This window comes from Balaenoptera physalus (genome assembly GCF_965194825.1).
Source record: "Balaenoptera physalus genome assembly, chromosome: 3".
Taxonomy (NCBI): domain Eukaryota; kingdom Metazoa; phylum Chordata; class Mammalia; order Artiodactyla; family Balaenopteridae; genus Balaenoptera; species Balaenoptera physalus.
The window spans coordinates 29975261-29995152 of record NC_138890.1 but is presented as its reverse complement, the minus strand read 5'-3'; the positions used below and the strand labels follow the sequence as shown (position 1 = coordinate 29995152).

The 19892-nt window shown below is 45.7% G+C and overlaps 1 protein-coding gene and 1 long non-coding RNA gene across 3 annotated transcripts in view; both read left to right on the top strand.

The window, feature by feature from the left end:
- WWC1 (WW and C2 domain containing 1) overlaps positions 1-19892 on the top strand; it is a 149933-nt gene that overhangs the window by 83409 nt on the left and 46632 nt on the right. For both annotated transcript variants that reach the window (XR_014262048.1, XM_082456401.1), the window contains exons 3-6: positions 657-860; positions 11729-11805; positions 13316-13395; positions 19032-19161. Coding sequence is in view for 1 of the 2 variants with exons in the window: in XM_082456401.1 (XP_082312527.1) it covers positions 657-860; positions 11729-11805; positions 13316-13395; positions 19032-19161 (491 nt within the window). In the remaining variant the exon portion in view is untranslated. The remainder of the gene's footprint in view (positions 1-656; positions 861-11728; positions 11806-13315; positions 13396-19031; positions 19162-19892) is intronic.
- Positions 867-10975, top strand: LOC309658268. Its single transcript, XR_014262159.1, has 2 exons — positions 867-7317; positions 7641-10975. It is a non-coding gene; the product is annotated as an uncharacterized lncRNA (long non-coding RNA).

Below are 19892 nucleotides of genomic sequence, written 5' to 3'. Positions count from 1 at the left end.
GGTAATAAAAGAATCTTCCCTATAGGGTTAATGTAAGGATTGGAGGAGTAAATAGATATAAAGTAATTAGAATAGTGCTTGGCATAGAGTAAACATTAAATAAGTGCTTGATGATTATTATGGTTTTATACAAATGCATTTTTGCCTGAATTTATTGCTTTTTATAATAAATTACTACAGGAGAAATTATTGGACAAAGGGTATTAACGTTTTAAGGCTCTTGATTTTCATGGTCAGATAACCTTCTAGTAAGGCTGTTCTAATTTACATTTCCAACACAGTATTTCTTCATATCCTCTGAAATATCAGTTATTTTACTTTCCTTTACTCTTTGCCAAAATGAATGACCTTAAGCGTCTATAATGTTGTTGAGCCTCTCTGTCTAGATTAGAACTCATATCTGGTCCTTCCTCTGGCTGTTCCCAGACAGACTGACTTCAGGTTTGTAAACTGATCCTGGTTTGTGTGTGTGTGTGTTTGTTTGCTTAATCCAAAGGAAGAGTCTCTGTTGTTTAATAGGTAAGTTTAACCCATTCACATTTATTGTGATTTTTCTACTTATTATGCTTTTTGTTTTCTGGTAGTAGATTCTACAGGCCACCAACTCAACAGACATTTGTGAGGTGCTAACCTAGGGTCTCTGGGGTCTGTTCCAGAAACCACTCAGATTGAGGATCCCCGGGTACAATGGCGGCGGGAGCAGGAGCACATGCTGAAGGATTACCTGGTGGTGGCCCAGGAGGCCCTGAGTGCACAAAAGGAGATCTACCAGGTGAAGCAGCAGCGCTTGGAGCTCGCGCAGCAGGAGTATCAGCAGCTGCACGCCGTCTGGGAGCACAAGCTGGGCTCCCAGGTCAGCTGTGAGTACCTCCCCCGCCCCAGGACACCCACAAACACAACTACAGGGAGGAGGGAATGGCCACACTGAGTCTTGCCTCTATTGCCTCTCAGTGTTTCTCAGATCTACCTATTTTCTTTCATCTCCACTCCTTGTCCAAACCACCACCCTCTCTACTGTTTTCCGGCTCCTACTTGTGCTTTACAATGATTCATCTACCATTTTCATTCCATTTCCGTTCATTCATTTGTCATCTCAAAATGCCAGACTTATTACCTGTCTTCTTATTGAAAGCCCTTCAGTGGCTGGGGGCAGTGGGGAGTTCTTGGTTAATGGATAGTTTCAGTTTGGGAAGATGAAAAAGTTCTGGAGATGGATGGTGGTGATGGCTGCACAACAGTATGAATGTCTTTAATGCCCCTGAGCTGTATATTTTTAAATGGTTAAAGTGGTAAGTTTTATGTTATGTGTATTTTGTCCCATTGCTCTTTCCATAGTCCACACAGCCACACGTGATCAGGCCCCTGCTGGCCACTCCCACCTCATTGCAGGCTCTCGTTCACTAAGCTCCAGATGCACTGAATATGTACATCGTTCTCCCCTCTCCTGCCCCGCACCTTTCCACTTTGGGGCTTTTGTAATTGCTGCTCCCCTGCCTAGGAAGCTTTTCTATTGGTCTGTTTGCACAGCTGGCTCCTTCTCACCCTTCCAGTCTCTTCCTTCAGGTCATGTCCTCTGAGAGGTTTGCTTCTGACATCCCCATCCACAGACTCCCTTCCCCAGCATTAACCTCTGTAATGGTTCTCTGTTTATTTTGTTCGTAACACGGATCACAGTACGTCTGCTTATACGCTGCTGTCGCTATTTCCGAGTGGAGGAGATTTCCTGTCTCCCTGGTTTCTGCAGGAGGAGAAGAGGCATGCCAGGGTCCCCAGTCCTTCATTCCCAACATAGGGAAATGCCAGATCAGTAGCTTTCAAGGAGCCCGTTGACCTTTTCTGATGTGTTGAGGGTTTTTTTTGTTTTTTTTTTTTTTGAGGGTTTTTGTTTGGTCATTTACCACTTTTTTTTTAACTTTTTAAAAATTTTAAATTTTTTTAATAATATTTATTTTATCTTATTTTTTATTTTTTTGGCTGCGTCAGCACGTGGGATCTTTGTTGAGGCATGCGGAATCTTTCATCGTGGTGCACAGGCTTCTCTCTAGCTGTGGTGTGCGGGTTTTCTCTCTCTAGTTGTGGCACGCGGGCTCCAGAACGCAAGGGCTCTGTAGTTTGCGGCATGTGGGCTCTCTAGTTGAGGCATGTGAGCTCAGTAGTTGTGGCGCACCGGCTTAGTTGCCCTGTGGCATGTGAGATCTTTGTTCCCCGACCAGGGATCGAACCCGCGTCCCCTGCATTGGAAGGCGGGTTCTTTACCACTGGACCACCAGGGAAGTCCCTACCACTCTTTTTAATAACTAATACTTTCTTATGTTTAATGAGTGCTTACTACATGCTAGCCTGCAGTCTGAATATGTTATTTCAGTTAATTCTCATAACAGTTCTATGGGCAAGCACAGTTAATATCCTCCTGTAACAGATAAGGAATCTGCAGCTTCGAGAAGACCAATAACATGCCCAGGGTCTTACAGCTGGCGAGAGGTGATAAGTTGCAAACATATAAGTTCCATCTGTCCCAACAACACCTGCATTGTGGGCCAAAGGGCCAGCATTAGGCCACAGTGTCAGGGTGTCTGTGGCTTGGCTGAGTCCTCGAACACTCCCCCTGTCTTTGAGAAGTTTGGTCTGGGAGGAGGACTGTAAGTGGTTTATTCACTGTCCTAGCCCCGCCCTTTCCTTGGCAATTCAAGAAAGAAAACAATCTCAGATTATAGAAAAGAACTGGATTACACTCATTAGCTGTTTCTAGGTCAAATAATGTCCTAGAGATCATCATGAGGGTTTTAGCACTTAATCTATCTTAGTCAGCTGGGGGCTGGCATAACAAAATACCACAGAGTGGGTGGCTTCAACACAGACATTTATTTTCCCACAGTTCTGCAGGCTGGAAGTCTGAGGTCAGGATGTCAGTATGGATGGGTTCTGGTGAGACCCCTTTTCCTGACTTCTCACTGTGTCTTCATGGGGCACAGAGAGAGAAAGAGAAACAGCAAGCTGAGTGGTGTCTCTTCTTATAAGGTCACTAATCCCATCATGAGGGCCCCACCCTCATGACCTCATCTAAACCTAATGACCTCCCAAAGGCCCCTTCTCCAAATACCATCACATTAGGCGTTAGGGCTTCGACATATGAATTTGGGGGGAACGCTGTTCAGTGTATAGCATTATTCTTACCAGAGCCCTGGAGGGAGATATTAATATCGCTCGTGAAACTCAGATTCAAAGAGGTAGAGGATGTTTTTCTTTCTAAAGTCCTGCAGTCTGAAAAAGTGACAAGTGTATAGAAAAACAAACCTTCTTGTTTTGGAGGTCAGGATGTATACATGGACCCAAGGTATCACCCCACAAATAACTTACTAATTTTGGGGGGTAAAATGTATTTTTACACAGGAGAGCTGCAGCCACCACCTTACAGAGGTGTTAAATTAGCATCACCAATAATGAGGCAAACTGACATTATGTGCTTTCTGGTGTGATGCAATAAAAGCTTAACAGAGGATTCTTGACAAAAATGTTTACTCTGAATCAAATCATGGAGAAACAGCTAGACAAATCCATAATGTGCAATATCCTACAAGATAATTGGCCTAGACACTTCCAAAAAAAAAAAAATGCTGTGAAAAAACAAAAAGAGGGGAAACTGTTCTAGACTTAAAAAAAAAAAAAAAAAGCCTAAGGAGGCATAAACCCAGTGAAGTGTTTGCACCTTGACTAGACCCTGGGTGGAGGGGAAAGCAGCCATAAAAGATATTCTCAGGCAATTGGAGAATTTTCTTAGTTATCATAATGATGTTGTAGCTATGTAGGAGAATGTCCTGTTATTTATTTATTTATTTATTTATTTATTTATTTATTTATTTAATTTATTTATTTATTTTCTGTATTTTTTTCTTGGCCACGTCGGGTCTTCATTGCAGCGCACGGGCTTCTCTCTAGTTGTGGCACGCGGGTTTTTTCGCTCTCTAGTTGTGGTGCGTGGGCTTCAGGGTGTGTGGGCTCTGTAGTTTGTGGCACGCGGGCTCTCTAGTTGAGGCCCGTGAGCTCAGTAGTTGTGGCATGCAGGCTTAGTTACCCTGCGGCATGTGGGATCTTAGTTCCCCGACCAAGGATCGGACCCGCGTCCCCTGCATTGGAAGGCAGATCCTTTACCACTGGACCATCAGGGAAGTCCCGAGAAGGTCCTGTTTTTAAGACACGTGTGTGGCATCATGTCTGCAACTTAATTCCAAAAACGTCCGGGGGAAAAAATGAAAAAATTACGGTGTCAGTGTTAAATGAGCAGATCAATGATACATTGATGGTTTTGAATATGGGATAATTTTCGTCTTTTGCCACCATTTTCCAATAATCATTCTTTGAGGGCTTGCTATGAACCGGGCATCCTACTGAGAGAAGGAACTGGAGTGGAGGGAGGGATAGACAGAATATATGTGGGGAAATGTTAAACATTGGTGGATCTAAGTGAAGGATCCATCAGTATTCATTATATTATGCTTTCAAATTTCCTGTAGATAGAAGGTTTCCAAAGTATAAAGGTAAGGTCGGGAAAAAAGAGTCAAGTGACAGGAATGAAGTGTTCCTAGTGGGGGCTGTCCTGGGTGTTGTGGGATGTTTAACAGCATTCCTGGTCTCTCTACCCACTAGATGCCTGTAACATTCTCCACCCAGAGTTGTGATCACCAAAAAACGTCTCCAGACACTGCCCTAGGGGGGCAAAATTGCCCCCAGCCGAAAACCACTGGTCTAGATAAACCACTTAGCACAATTCCCTTAGAACATATTAATGGCTCAATAAATATTCTCTTGACAGGAAATACATTTTGAGAATGTCGACTCTGGAGCTGGACTGCTGGGGTTCAAATCCAGGATATGTAACTTCCTAGCCGTGTAACTTTGCACACGTGATGCAGCTTCTCTCTGCCTCAAATTCTTCATCTATAAAATTGACGTAATAATAGTATCACATTGAGTTGTTATGGGGCTTAATTTAGTTAAATACAAAGTATTTGGAATAGTACTTGTCACATTCTTAAGCTTCCAATAAATAATAACAATATTTATTTGATATTATTAATTCATTGGCATTTGAAATGACAAAGATTTTTAACTGATCCCTGGAACCAATAAGAATAAATACATGATTCGTGGTAGGAATTGATACAGTCCTATCATATGACTTCTGATGCTACTAAGTGCTCCATCAGGTTCAAAAACACCATCATTTTGGTTTTTCTTTTTCTTTTTTTTTTTTTTTGGCCTCACCATGCGGCATGTGGGATCTTAGTTCCCTGACCAGGGATCGAACCTGTGCCTCCTACATTGGAAGCTCGGAGTCTTAACCACTGGACCTACAGGGAAGTCCCAAGACACCATCATTTTGAATGTTAAAGAAGGAGTCATCTCAGATCACTAGTTCTAAGATGCAAACCAGTGAGGGATGGCCCAGTCCAAGCATCCCAGTGAAATAGGCATGACCCAAGGCTCCTCATGACTTTCTTTGGATTTTATAAGCCAAGTTTGCCTTCCAAGTCAAGCTCTCCAGCATGTTGATAGACCGGTGAGGTAACATGCCTCCCTCTAACTCAAATGATCTGCTGGGGCTTGTGAGAGTTTTGCCGCCTTGCCTTGGCTGCTGTAGGGCTTTGGCTGCAGGTGGGGCCCTGCCCTGGGGCTGGAGGCTTTGTTGTCATCTCTGGTGCAATCTCTAGCTCCATGAGGAAGGAGAAGAGAACTCACATTTAATGTACACCTATTAAATTTCTGCAGGGCAATATGCTGGCACTCTACTTATGTTTAAAGTAACCTCGCTACACACACACACACACACACACACACACACACACACACACACACACACAATCTTGCAAGGTATTGTTGTTCCCATTTTACAAATAAGAAAACTGAGGCCCAGAGAGGGAAAGTATCTTCCCCAAGGTCACACTGGTAAAAAGTGGCAGAAATAGCTTTTATACCCAGGAGTGTCTGACCTCAAAACCAATTCTCTTAATTTAATCCAAGTCAGCCAGTCAAATTCTAAGGTTTGGGGGCTATACTGGGGTCCTTCCATCCTCTGAAAGATGAGAACTCGGGAGAGCTGGTTCTTTGGGACCTCACCATGCTCCTTCCTCCTCCGGGCCTTGGTTTCCCATTTGAAAAATCAATCACTGGGAGCCTTGCAGCTAAAAATGCCAGTTGAACCACCTACGTGCTTTCACTCATTCCTGAAACTAAGAAAATATCAGATAAGAGATTTTTATGGCATACATGTACAAGGACAGGGAGACTTGGAGAAAAAAGAACAGCAGTAAGATATGGAGGCTGGAAAGCGGAAGGTCAGGTGGCAGCCTGTCTGATAGACTGGAGAAAAGAGAAAATGGGCTGATAGTGAAGGAAAAAACAGGCCTCTAGTCTACCTGGGGCACGTGCAAAAGCCTCAGGAATTGGAGGGAGTGGCTGTCTCAGTGTGGAAGTGAAGTGAGGAGGGCCTGAAAGAAGATTGGAGGAGAGTTGTTCCTGAGACACAGACCACCAGATCTCCTTCCAGATCAGTGCAAGCACGCCACTGCCCATCCCCAACGTGGGGAAACATTGGAGGTTTATTTTTTTGAGGTGCACCATACTGAAAACACGGTGATTAAGTGAACGTGGACTTGAGGATTGAGACCCCAGCCCGCCTGTACCACTTGACTCCCAGAAGGGTGCCAGGCTAGACAGTAGAAGAGTGTGGGGAATCGGAGTCTCTTCTCTTCAGAGAAAAGAGATGTGAAGAGAAGAGATGTAAAGGCACTGACAGTGAGAATTCCTAGATGAAACAGTCCAGCCAAATCACGTACCAAATAACCCGCAGTCAACCATGTAACCCATCATCGACAAGCTCCACGCCAGCCAGCTTTTTGGGCCCCCAGTCTTAAGCGTGAGCAGACAGCTGAGATTCCAGACATCCATGGAAAGCCTCTGACATGAACAATAGAGATTAAAACACACACAAGGTGATAGGGAGCCCTTGTAGGAAACAGGGAATATGCGTGGAGAAGAAAACATCCGAGAGAAGCTACACAACCATGAAACTAAAACAGGATGCTACATTTTATTAAAAAAAAAAAAAAAAAAAAAAAAAAAAAAAGGAGTCTTCAGAGAACACAAAAGAGCCTTAGGAAATTAAACTATGAGAGTAGAAATGAAAAATCCACAGGAAGCCTGGAAGGTAAAACAGAAAGTTTTCTAAAAAGCAGAACAAAAATAAAATGAGATGGAAACAAAGAGCGTCAGGCCAAGAACTCTATCTGAGTAATAAAAGCTCCAGATAGGGCTTCCCTGGTGGCGCAGTGGTTGAGAGTCTGCCTGCCAATGCAGGGGACACGGGTTCGAGCCCTGGTCTGGGAAGATCCCACATGCCGCGGAGCAGCTGGGCCCGTGAGCCGCAATTGCTGAGCCTGCGCGTCTGGAGCCTGTGCTCCGCAACACGAGAGGCCGCGATAGTGAGAGGCCCGCGCACCGCGATGAAGAGTGGCCCCCGCTTGCCACAACTAGAGAAAGCCCTCGCACAGAAATGAAGACCTAACACAGCCATAAATTAATTAATTAATTAATTTTAAAAAAAAAAAAAAAAAAAAAAAAAAGCTCCAGATAGAGCAGAAGAGACAGAGGGGAAGAAGCATCAGTGACATAATGCAGAAAAGTTTCCCAGAACTGATAGAGGGAGAGTTTTTAGATTGAAAGGGCTCAGTGAGCACCCAGCCTAATGGATAAAAGTCAACTCACACCAAAGACATATCACTGTGCAACTTCAAACACTGGGAACGATTCAAGATCCTAAAAGCTTTCGGAGAGGAGAACCAGGTCACACAGAAATGATCAGGACTCAGAATGGCTCCAGGCTTCTCAACAGTAACACTAGACACCTAAAAGGCAATGGAGCAATGCATTCAAACTTTTAAGGAAAATCATTTCTGACCGAGAAGTCTATATCCAGCAAGACTACCTTGAATCAAGGGCCGGCTAGAATAACGATCTTTTTAGACGTGCAGGTTTTCCAAAAGTTTATTTCCTTCATGGGTCCTTTCTCAGGAAGCCCCTGGAAGTGATAGTCTACCAAAATGAGGGGGTAGTCACAGAGGGGGAAACATGGTATTTAGGAAGGAGGAGGGAAGGAGGCAAGGAGGGGGGGGGGGGTCTCAGGATGCCAGCTGTGCAGAGAGAGTGCCCTGAAGCTGGCACATGCCTTGCGAGACAGAGCCCAAGAGAGGAACTCTGTGAGAGGAGATTTAGATAACTGGCCAAGTGTGAAGTTGAATCAGTGTTAAATCTGTGGAAAGTAGGCACGCATAAAAATGATAATTATTAACTCTAGGAAAAACAACCCAAAAAATGTGCTGGAAAGAAAAAGTAGGCAAAGTTGGCTATATGCCTCGGCCCTGACTAGTGTTTACAGTGTAAAAGTAATGCAAACACTGAAGGTTGCTCTCGCCAAAGTTATCTGATGAGGAGCTGGGAGGGGTGTCCTGTGTGGGGTAGGGGCTGAGAAAGGGAGTGAAGGTAACACTCCATCCTCCAGAGAGAGAAGTGAGTAAATCATGCCTAAGACTGAAAAAAATCAAGAAACAGCGAAACATGCATATTATCAGACACACACAGGTGGACCCCCAAGAAACTGGCTGAACCTGTTGAAACAGTTCCTTTTTCATGAGTGAGATAAGCGGATTGGGGAATGCTCTTTTTTTATAGCAAATCTTGGGTGTATAAAATATATAGTATTTTATATATACTGTTAACCTGTTCATATATAACTTGAATAAAAACTAAAAATTAAACCTATAAAAAGGTGTCACCTTGAAGGCACACCTGTTTGAATATGAAATTATTTTGTTGTGGGTTAGTGAGGGGACATGGACACAGAAAGGAAGCTGATGACCTGCTTCTTGACTGGGGTGCTGGTCACTTGAGGGTGTTTCTTTTGTGAAAATTCATCAAGCCGCACACATGATTTGTGTACTTTTCCATTCTCGCATGTATTTTTCACTTCAACAAAAAGTTTATTTAAAAACTAACGGGCCGGGCTTCCCTGGTGGCGCAGTGGTTGGGAGTCTGCCTGCCGGTGCAGGGGACACGGGTTCGAGCCCTGGTCTGGGAAGATCCCACATGCCGTGGAGCAACTGGGCCCGTGAGCCACAATTACTGAGCCTGCGCGTCTGGAGCCTGTGCTCCGCAACAAGAGAGGCCGCGATAGTGAGAGGCCCGCGCACCGCGATGAAGAGTGGCCCCCGCTTGCCGCAACTGGAGAAAGCCCTCGCACAGAAACGAAGACCCAACACAGCCATAATAAATAAATTAAAAAAAAAAAACAAAAAACTAACGGGCCACATCCCACTTCAGCAGCTTTGGGTATAAGCAGTGCATTTCACAGTGATTCTCCAGAGGGTAATAATTCCAGCCCCTGGTGGCCCAGTTGGCAGAGTCTCTTCTTTTTTGGGTTCCCTTCCCTGGAGGGTTTCTAAGTGTGCCCATGGAACACACTCACGTTCCACAATCAGCCCTGGCAGCGCTGATCCCATGGCGACCCTCTCCTTGTTAGGGTCAGGACCTGCCATGCTTCACAGGCTCTCCTAGGCTGCTAACAGCTCGCCTCCACACTTCCCCCTAGTGTAGACCACCCATCCAGCAGCACCGATGAGCAGGGTGGTGAGCGGGACGGGGTGCTCACGGAACGGGCACCCCCCTTTTTAGGTGTATCCCCATCTTATTTCCTCACTGATGACTCTTCTTGTCTTTTTACCATGTTTGCACTACCGATCGGTGGGTAACGATTGTTAATTACCTTAAAATTTTTCCAAAAGTACCTATCTGGGGAATTTGCTTAAGTCAGTGCCTCCAGCTATGTATCCAATTAGGTCCCGCCCCTGAAATCCCCAAGTCCGGCAAAGACCAGAGTGCAGAAAATGAAAGCTTCAAATTGGAAACAAAACATGTGTCTGGAGTCCCTGTTCCATGCTCACGACGAGGTCTGCGAGGTCCTCCCTGTTCAGGTGTTCCTGCCACTCATCTCTTCTGGTAAAGCCTAACCTCCATCATCATCATCACCACCATCATCGCAAACTCAGCAGAGACGTAGTGCTACCCGTAGTGCAGAATGACTTGTCAGTTACTATGCAGGGCAATTTTGTTTCTCAAACTTCCCAGTATTCCATTTTAACTTTAACTTTCCTTATGCATAATCAAAAGGTCCACTCAAGTATTTTAACCAAATCCAAAGAGCAGAGCAGCGTCCCCTTCATGACTGTCCATTCTACCTCCAGACACTGAAAATTGCTAGCAATCTCCAAATAAGCCTCTCTAGCCTCAGAAAAATCCAGGTCCCAGCAGGTGATGTTAAGTGGAAAGGGGAGGTGATGAAATTGCTCAGACTATGGGATTAAGGACTTGGGAGAAACTGCTTCTCTGGCCTGTCTCCCAAGAATGACTGTCCCTTTCCTGAACAGTGGGGCTGTGTTTACCTTAAAGACACAGTGACTCTTACATGGGGCCGATTTCCCTCTTCACATCAGCAGGTAGAAAGCTCAGAGCCAGGTCTGTGGCCGCGGGTCAGGAAGTGGGACCTCATGGTATGCAGTGAGCCCTAATCTCATGCCACTGGCTTCTTTACTCTCATTGTCCCTTGTTTCATTTTCCTTACTTTAAATGGATCACTCTGTTGAGTCCATTTTTGTTAAGCCTTAAAATCCTTTATCAAGACACAAAGAAATACTACTTTCAAAACACAGTAAGATTACAGCTAAAGGCATACCTCATTTTACTGACACTTCACAGATTGTGGTTTTTACAAACTGAAGGTTTGTGGCAACCTGGCGTTGTCAGATGATGGTTAGCATTCTTTAGCAATAAAGTATTTTTTAATTAAGATATGTACTTTTTTTAGGCATAATGCTATTGTACACTTAATAGACTGCAGTATAGTGTAAACATAGATCTTTTAGGCACTGGGAAACAAAAAAATTCGTGTGACTCGCTTTATTGCAATAATCACTTTATTGCGATAATCGCTTTATTACGGTGGTCTGGAACCAAACCCATAGTATCTCTGAGGTATGACTGTACATGATAGAACTGTAGATAAACATTGGAAGGTAACTTGGAGAGAAGGTAATTAATTGTATTAGGGTGATAGCGTTACAGGTAGTTTATTTTCCTTTTCAAATGTACATTAATATTGTAAAGTACAATAAATATTTTTAGTAATTTCTTTTGATTAAAAGTTGTATGTTTGTGTTAGAAAATGTAGCAAAGACAGAAAAATACAAAGATGAAAATGAATGTTATTCATCATTCAAATCTCTAGATATAAGAGTATAAGCAGTATCATCTTTTTGCTATATTTCTCTCTGGTCTTTTTCCAGATGTGTGTGTGTGTGTATTTGTTAACTGTGTATATTTTACAAATTTAACTTATTCCTTCTTTGTGGTTTTTGGTAAATTATTGTTTTTATCTAACAGTAAGTTTTGGACATTTCCCAAATGTTCAGTATCCTTCAGCACCATCATTTTAAATCACTTAAGTTGTATAGTCCCCGTTTTATATGTGTACCATATTTATTTAACAGATTCCCCTTTGTTGGACATTCAGGTTGCTCACTAATAGTCATTCCTTTCTGGGTTTACCTAGATGGCCAAATAAGCCAACTTGACCAAAATGTGTTTCTTCTATAGAAAATTTTTTTTTGCTTTTTCCTTGCAGTGGTCTCTGGTTCGTCATCCAGCTCTAAGTATGACCCTGAGATCCTGAAGGCTGAAATTGCCACAGCAAAATCCCGGGTAGGTCCTCTTTGCTTATACTATTGATGGGGGTCACTGAGGCAGCCTTAGGCTACTAGCCCACCCACAAGACCAGAGTAGATGCTTCCACCAGGCAGTGGCAGCCAGTGCTGACTAACAAGACTCTAAATAATGACAATAGTAGCAGTAGTAGCCATCGTTTCTGTAATAGTAATGGTAATAGCAGCCAACCTTTCGCAAGCAATCACTCTATGCCAGGAGTAGCCATAAATGCTTCGTGAGTTCTACTTCATGCCCTTGAGACAGCCCCATGAAGTAGCCACTGTCAATATCTGCATTTTGAAGATGAGCCGACAGAGGCTTAGGGGGGGACTAAGTAACTTGCCCAAGGTCACAGGGGCTCAAGGCTTACTTTAAAGTTTTTAATGTAAGGTGCTATCTTGCTGGGACTTCCCCGGCAGCCCAGTGGTTAAGACTTCGCCTTCCAATGCAGGTGACCGGGGTTTGATCCCTAGTCGGGGAGCTAAGATCCCACATGCCTCATGGCCGAAAAACGGAAAACATAAAACAGAAGCAATATTGTAACAAATTCAATGAAGACTTTAAAAATGGTCCACATCAAAAAGATCTTAAAAAAAAAAAAAGAAAAAGATGCTGTCTTGCTAACCACTGCTTATTCTGCAGTATTGTATTTGATTACTTCCTGATTACCTTAGGGGGATAGATATTTTTATTCCCCCTTTACTGATGTGGAAACTGAGGACCAGCAGTTAAATGACTTGCTCAAGATGAAGTCAGTGTTGTGAACACTGGTTTAGTGCACCTTCACGTAGGTTCTACAAATTCAAATGCCTGCAAGAACACATGAAAGGGGGGCGGGGGCTGGCAGTGAGGCAGTAGGGAGTAGTGGGGACTGTGTAGCCTAGGGGGTGGGCCCTGTCTAAAGGGGTAGTGGAATTTCAGCCCTACGCTCTTATGGCCATGCTGGAATGTAGGCTCCGCATTGGCAGATCTTCAAGTATTTTTAGAAAAGAACTGTATATCTAGGCCAAGTATATGAAACATCTCAATATTTAATCATTAGCAACTAATTTTTAAAAATTTGATAGCACTGCAAGCCAAACAAAGCAATCCTGCAGGCTGAAGCTGGCTCCCTGGCCATGTCTTGCCTATAAAGTTACTACGTTTCCTCTTAACCTCCATGCACTAGCATATCCAGTACCTGCTTTAAGTAATGCACGACCCAGGAAATTGCCATTCTCCTCATCTGTCAGAATAGGAAGGGGAGGCTCACAGAGGTGAGGTGGCTTGAGAGAGGGTAGCCAGCTCTTGTCCGCTTCCTGTTTCTCTGGAGCAAGGGCCAGCTAGGAATGGCCTGCAGGACAACTGGACCGGGGTGCCAACCGAACGGGCAGCTGCTGACACCCAGGCAACATCAGTGAGGGGAGCCCAAGGGATGTTGACCTGAGTCATTATGCAGGGGCAGTGGGGGACTCTGGATTGATACCAACCTCTGACCCAGCCCCGTGTGTGGTCTTCTGCCATCCAGGTTAACAAGCTGAAGAGAGAGATGGTTCACCTCCAACAGGAGCTACAGTTCAAAGAGCATGGCTTTCAGACACTGAAGAAGTAAGTCCACCCTGCAGTGCGGGGCATGGGGATTGCCCCCAACCCGTGCTCCCCTCCTGCCTTCTCTGTCCCCCTCCCCTTCAGTCTCTTTCCATCCTCCTTGAAATGGGGCTCTCTAATCATTCGATTCCAGTTCTATTCCACTGGCATTTAGTGTCACCCAACATTGAGGTTTGGAAAGAGAAAAGGGGAATCATTTCAGACCACCCGGTTCTCATCGTCCTCTGAATTCCCGAAGCCGTTAAAGTCTGTTCCATTCAGTTGAGTTTTGCCAGCCGGTCATAGAAACAAGCATCATTGGGCATTTCTGTGCACCAGTCTCATCCCCTCCAGTAGATCTGGGAGAATCTGATACGCACACAGACAAAACCACCTCTTTCCGTGGCCCCTAAAAGTGAGCAACGACTTCAGCTAGGGAGCTCCCCAGAAGGAACAAGGATCTCTTCCACAACAAACGGATTATTAGAAGAGTGGGCACCATGCCGTGCATGCTGTGCTTTATGGGTGACTGCAGGGGTTTCCAGAACTTTGACCAAATGTAATTTTCACTTTTAGAAGCTGACTTGCAGCCAGGCAAGATATAGCTCTGTTGTTTCCTTAGAGAAGATGTGTTCATTGTCACTATCATGATTATACTAGCTAAGATTTGTTGAGCAGATACTCTGTGCCAGGGAGCACTTTCAGTGTTTCTGCACGGGTGACCTCATCACAGCTCTATAAGCGATGCTCTTTTAGCTGACTCCATTGTATAGATGGGGATAATGGGGCACATAGTGCTAAGAGTTAGCTTATTGTCATTGTTAACCACGGGGATCATCGAGACTTGTGCACTGAGTCATGTTCAGTACATCTGACGGGCTTACGGGATGGTCATTACAGAGGTGCCTGGTAGCCCTCGTGGAAGCTCCAAGGAGGACAGCCAGTAGGTTTCTCTGTTCTAAGGGACGTCCACCTGGATTCCCAGAGAGGCCACCTCTGTACAGACAGCAGCTTCTGTAGACACTTGCTGTTTCACTCTCCCTGACTGTACCTTTTCCTCATTCCCTGGACCTCAGTCCACTCTTCACCACTCTATGGCCACAGCCCCGAGCCTTTGGGTGTCTGTCTCCAAGTCTCATTAATCGAGCAAACTGTGACCACCAGTCGAGGGGCCGGTTGGTTCTTATTCACATCTCCCCACTCCCCAAACCCCCCCGCCCGGGTGAGTTATCACAACTATCCCAGAACACAGGGTAGAAGGAAGTATGGCTTTGGATTATAGACTGTGTAGAATACCTTTTTGTGTTCTATATTATGGCTTTGTGTTTATATAGATATATGTGATTTCGGTAGGTATATATACACATGCCAATCCCGTCTCAAACCGGGTCCTAGTCTCATTAGGACAAGGGGCCGTGCTTTATGCTTCTTCGTAATCATCAGTGGTGCCAAGGACAGTTGAGGGCAGTACTGTGACCTCAGAACATTCCTGCAAAGCAAATAGCCTCACGAGTCCTCCACTTGGTAGTAGAGCAGGTTCTGAGCACATAGTTTAAGGGCTACTCACTCTCAGCGCAGGTGCCCTTCCCTTTCCTCTCCCGCCTCCCCCCTCCGCCATCCTCTGGAGTTAGAACACTTCCCATTATCCTCCGAGCCACCACAAACCTGTTTTACCACTTTGTCACCCTGCAGCAGCATTGAAAATTCTTGTTGCTTGGTAAGCTGACGCTGAAACCCCTAAGACAAGCCTCCTTTTTTTCCCCTTCCCTCGCCCGCCCGTTTGATATGGGGCCCAGATAAGACTGCCTCGCTGCTCTGGCTACCCACGCTCCTGGGCCGGAAGCCGGCCCCGTGTTCACTGTAGAAGAAGGTTTCTGCTTTAATGGGCACCTTGGCAGAGAGGGTTAGGGATGTCGCCGCAAGGGACAGATGGCCTAGGTTCAAATCTCAGTTCCCTGGGAACATGGAAAAGTGGCTTAACCCCCTTGAGCTCCTGTTTCTTTATCTGAAAAATAAGTTATTGTAAACATTGAATTGGAAAATCCACATCGAGCGCGTGACTGTGCCTGGCACGTGGGGAGAGCCCAGTGAGCGGAAGGGGGTGGTGACCTGTAGCTAGTTGCCTGCTTGCGCTCGGGGAGGAACTCAGATGAACTCTGCGTCCTCCCTGGGCTCGAGGCCGCGCTCGGTATGTGCTTGTGTACCGGTCTCCTTGTTTCATTGTCTCTACTCCCTTTAAGAGCAGTTTTTATTCTGCCTCACTGATGGGGCTGAAAAGAGACCCACAAGACCCCCTAGCTCGTGAGCGTCAGAGCTTGCTTTGGAACCCGGGACTCTTGGATTTTGAAACTCGTGTCCTAATACCTCCCTTCCTGGTATCGTCCCAGATAACCCCCTCCCCAGACCCAGAAAACATCAGGCCCCTTACCCTCTCACTTGGGATCCTTTTCAGTGTCTAGTGGGGGATGACCCAGTCACTTCGTGGCCTCCTCTCTTTTCAGAACCTGGGGGAAGCTGAAACTCATCCCTTTGTTCACTTCATGGTCAGCAAACCCAGTTTTAAAAAGCAAAAAGGTTGCTGAGGATTGAAGCATACCTCGTAGAAGAGGCTGAAAAGAAAAATCAAGCCCAAAGCTTGGGATTTGGCCCTGTCAGCTGCCCTGAGCCCTCGTAAATAGGGAAGTCTAGGCCCACCAGCCCCGTGGGAGGAGGGCAGGACAGCATCTTTCTGCATGTCCCCAGAGCCACCCTGCCCAGGTGAGAGTTGTCTGGACAAGACCAAGAGGAGTCGGCCGCCGTCAGAGCCTTCGCCTTGCGTCTCTGTGGCTGCCGGGTGTGTGAATCTCTCAAGTGCTGCGAGAAAGGACAGCTGTGTAATTTGGAAATCCTAAAACACACCCTCTCCTTCCCACCAACCACGCAACTTTTCTTTCCCTTAAAAAAAAAAAAGATTCATTCACTGAGTGCATAATGGTAACCCTTTGTTCTCCTCCCCCGCTCCCCAGTCCTAAGAGTGTTCCCTCTCCCAGCTACTCTCTGGAGCCAAATTCCAGAGCCTGGGTTGCTAAGGCCGCTGAGAGCCATCAGGTAGAAGGTGCCTGAGGCCCGGCAGACAGACCGCGTCTGTCCCCTCCTGAGGAGTCAAAGCCACCCTCCCCCAGCTGGCAGAGGACAGCCGGGCACAGACCCTTCCCCAGAGCCCCCAGCCCTGTTCAAGCAAACCGCATCTCCCCTGCACCCCTTTCCCATTTGGGGCAGGGCCACCTCCGGTCCCAGACACTCGGCTCTGCTGGGAAAGCTCCCTGTAGACTAATTTTTCAAACTAAATCTGAGACCAGTCTTAGCCGACCGGGCAGGCTTGCCCAGGCCCAAGTCCTCAAAAGGAACAGACAGGCTATTTTTAGTGGGAAGACATAACTGGGGCTTTGTCTTCCCTGCACGGAGGAGGCTGAAATAACGGAAGGGAGGGGGAGGGCTGAGCTGAGACCACATCTTCTCCCCACCCCCTCCCAACCCACTCCCCTGCTCACAGGCCCGGACAATGAGGCCAGGATGGAAACCTGTGATTCCCCACTCGGGTTATTTTTAGCCCAGGACACTTTGGCCTCTAGCAGGAAACCAGAAAGGAATGCCTATGAGTGGTTTCTCATCCTGAAATAATGGGTTTGTGGTGTTCCCTTAGACTGTAAAACTTCCTTTTCTTCCCCGGGAACTGAAACCTCGGCCCTAGCCTTTGATGAAAGGGTGAAGCAGTTAAAATTTCCCTCTGCCCTCAGAACCTTTTCCACAGCACAGCCCTCCTTCCCCAGAGGGCTGGGCTCCCCACCACCTCTGATTTGTCTGACCTTCAGAAAACGACACCGTTACCCTTTGCTTTTTCACTCCCATCGTCCCCCATCAGAACGAACCTGTGTGTAGGGCCTGGATGAGCTGGTAAGCTCCCAAGGATGGAAGTATTCTAACTCCTCACATTTGCCTGGTACTCCCTAGTTCCCCACCTGATGTTCCATCCTTATCCCATTTGACATTCCTCACAGTTCCGTGAACACGGGCCGGGCAAGATGACATTATCCAGGTTTTCTCAGAGGAGAAAGCTGAGGCCCCATGTGCGTGAGGGCCATGCCCAAGGTCGCACTCCTAAGTGGTAGGGCTGGGAGTTCTGCAACCTTCTCACCTTTCCTTCACTGTGGCCATTAATGAGAGAAACAAAATCATCCCTGTGGTTCTCACCAGGGATGATTTTGCTCCTCTCCCCCAAGAGACATGCAGTAAAGTATGGAGACGTTTTTGGTTGTCACAACTCAAGGTCAGGATGCTGCTAGCATCTAGTGGGCAGACAACAGGGGTGCTACTGAACATCCCACAATGCGCAGGACAGCCCGACAACAAAGAATAGTCTAGCCCCAAGAATCCTGAGGTTGAGAGAGCCAGATTAAAGGGCATGAAAAGATGTTCAACATGGCAAATCATCGGGAAATGCAAATCAAAGACCACAATGAGCTGTTACCTCCCATCTGTCAGAATGGCTGTCATCAAAAAGAACACAAATAACAAATGTTGGTGAGGATGTGGAGAAAAGGGAACCCCTCCTACACGGTTGGTAGGAATGTAAATTGGCGCAGCCACTGTAGAAAACAGTATGGAGATTTCTCAAAAAACTAATGACTCAGCAATTCCACTCCTGGGTATATATCCAAAAAACACTAATTCAAAAAGATACATGTACCCCAATGTTCATAGCAGCATTATTTACAGTTGTTAAGGTGTGGAAGCAACCTAAGTGTCCATCAACAGATGAATGGATAAAGAACATGTGGTATATGTATACAGTGGAATACTACTCAGCCATGAAAAAGAATGGAATTTTGCCATTTGTAGCAACATGGATGGACTTGGAGGGCATTATCCTAAGTGAAATAAGTCAGACAGGGAAAGACAAATACTGTATGATATCACTTATATGTGGAATCTAAAAAATACAACAAACTAGTGAATAAAACAAAAAGAAGCAGACTCACAGGTATAGAGAACAAACTAGTGGTTACCAGTGGGGAGAGGGGAGGGGGAAGGGGCAGTATAGGGGTAGGGAGATAAAAGGGTTATTATGGGGTTATATGAAATCATGTGGGTGAAACGTTTGAAAATTGTAAGGTACTATAGAATTTAAAGAATCTTTCATTCAATAAATAAAGTAAAATAAAACAAAATAACGTTAAGGGGGAAAAAAAGGACTGTTCTATGCCAGATACTAAAACTACACAAACATATTCAAGCCTGTCGGATCAAGTCTAGGACATTACCACATAAATTATTAATTTTACCACAGCATACTGAGTGCAGTGTCACAGCTATGCACAACGTGTTATGAGAACACCTAGCCCAGCCTGGAGGACTCAAGGATGTAATCAGGGAAGGCTTCCTGTAAGAGTTGACTTCAAGAATGATGTTGCTTCTGCAGCCCCACACTATGGGACGTTTGCAATTTGACAGGGTCCTTCTGTGCCTTATCCAATAGGCAGGACCTGGGGAAGAAGGGTATGCAGGGCAGAGAGGAGACTTCTTCCAGGACTGAAGCACTATGGTCTATGCTTTTCTTCTGGGGAAACCCCATCCCTCGCCCTATCTCTGTCTGACCTTTCCTGTTGACTGTCTCCTAGAATTGATAAGAAAATGTCTGATGCTCAAGGCAGCTACAAACTGGATGAAGCGCAGGCTGTCCTGAGAGAAACAAAAGCCATCAAAAAGGCCATCACCTGTGGAGAAAAGGAAAAGCAAGATCTCATTAAGGTACGAGAGTTCCCAGTGATGTGGGCCCCATCCCAGTTTCTCCTGAGCACCTTCCTGTGCCAGGACTCATGTGGGCTATTTCCACATGCTGCAAGATCTTTGAGTTCTCCTCACTAGTTCTCTTGGGCTTTTAGTCTCATTTTATAGAAGAGGAAATGGAGGTTCAGAAGCATGAAGTGACTTGCCTAAGGTCACACAGCTAGTGTCAATGGCAGAGCTGGAACAGGAGCCCTCTGGTCTAGTCTAAAGGCCACCTCCTTGCCACTAGCTTTAGCCATCTGGCTTATTTTGCACAGAACCAAATGGAGGGAGGTGGTTTCAACATTACCTCGACATCAAAATGTAGCATCTTTATAAGCATTTCATTTCATGTTCCACCTCTGTGCTGGGAAGTGACAAATGATGACAGATATGATTTAATATCTCTCAGGCAGTAGTGCCAAGCACTTTGCATGCACTGTGCCTCACTTATCCCTTACATCAGTGCTAGGTTATCTCCATCATACAGCCAAAGACCGCACAGATCAGAGAGTAAGCGGTAGAGCCAAGATTCAAACCCATGGACACCTGACTCAGAAGCCCATTCTCTTAACCCCTGTACAGCCCACCTACCCTCAAAGGAACGGCCTCCTTGACCTCTAAGATATTCTATTTTCGTTCCCATCAGCAGATGAGCAGTCAAGCTCAGAGATACTGTAAATGACTTGGTGAAGGAAGCTTTGCACTCTGTG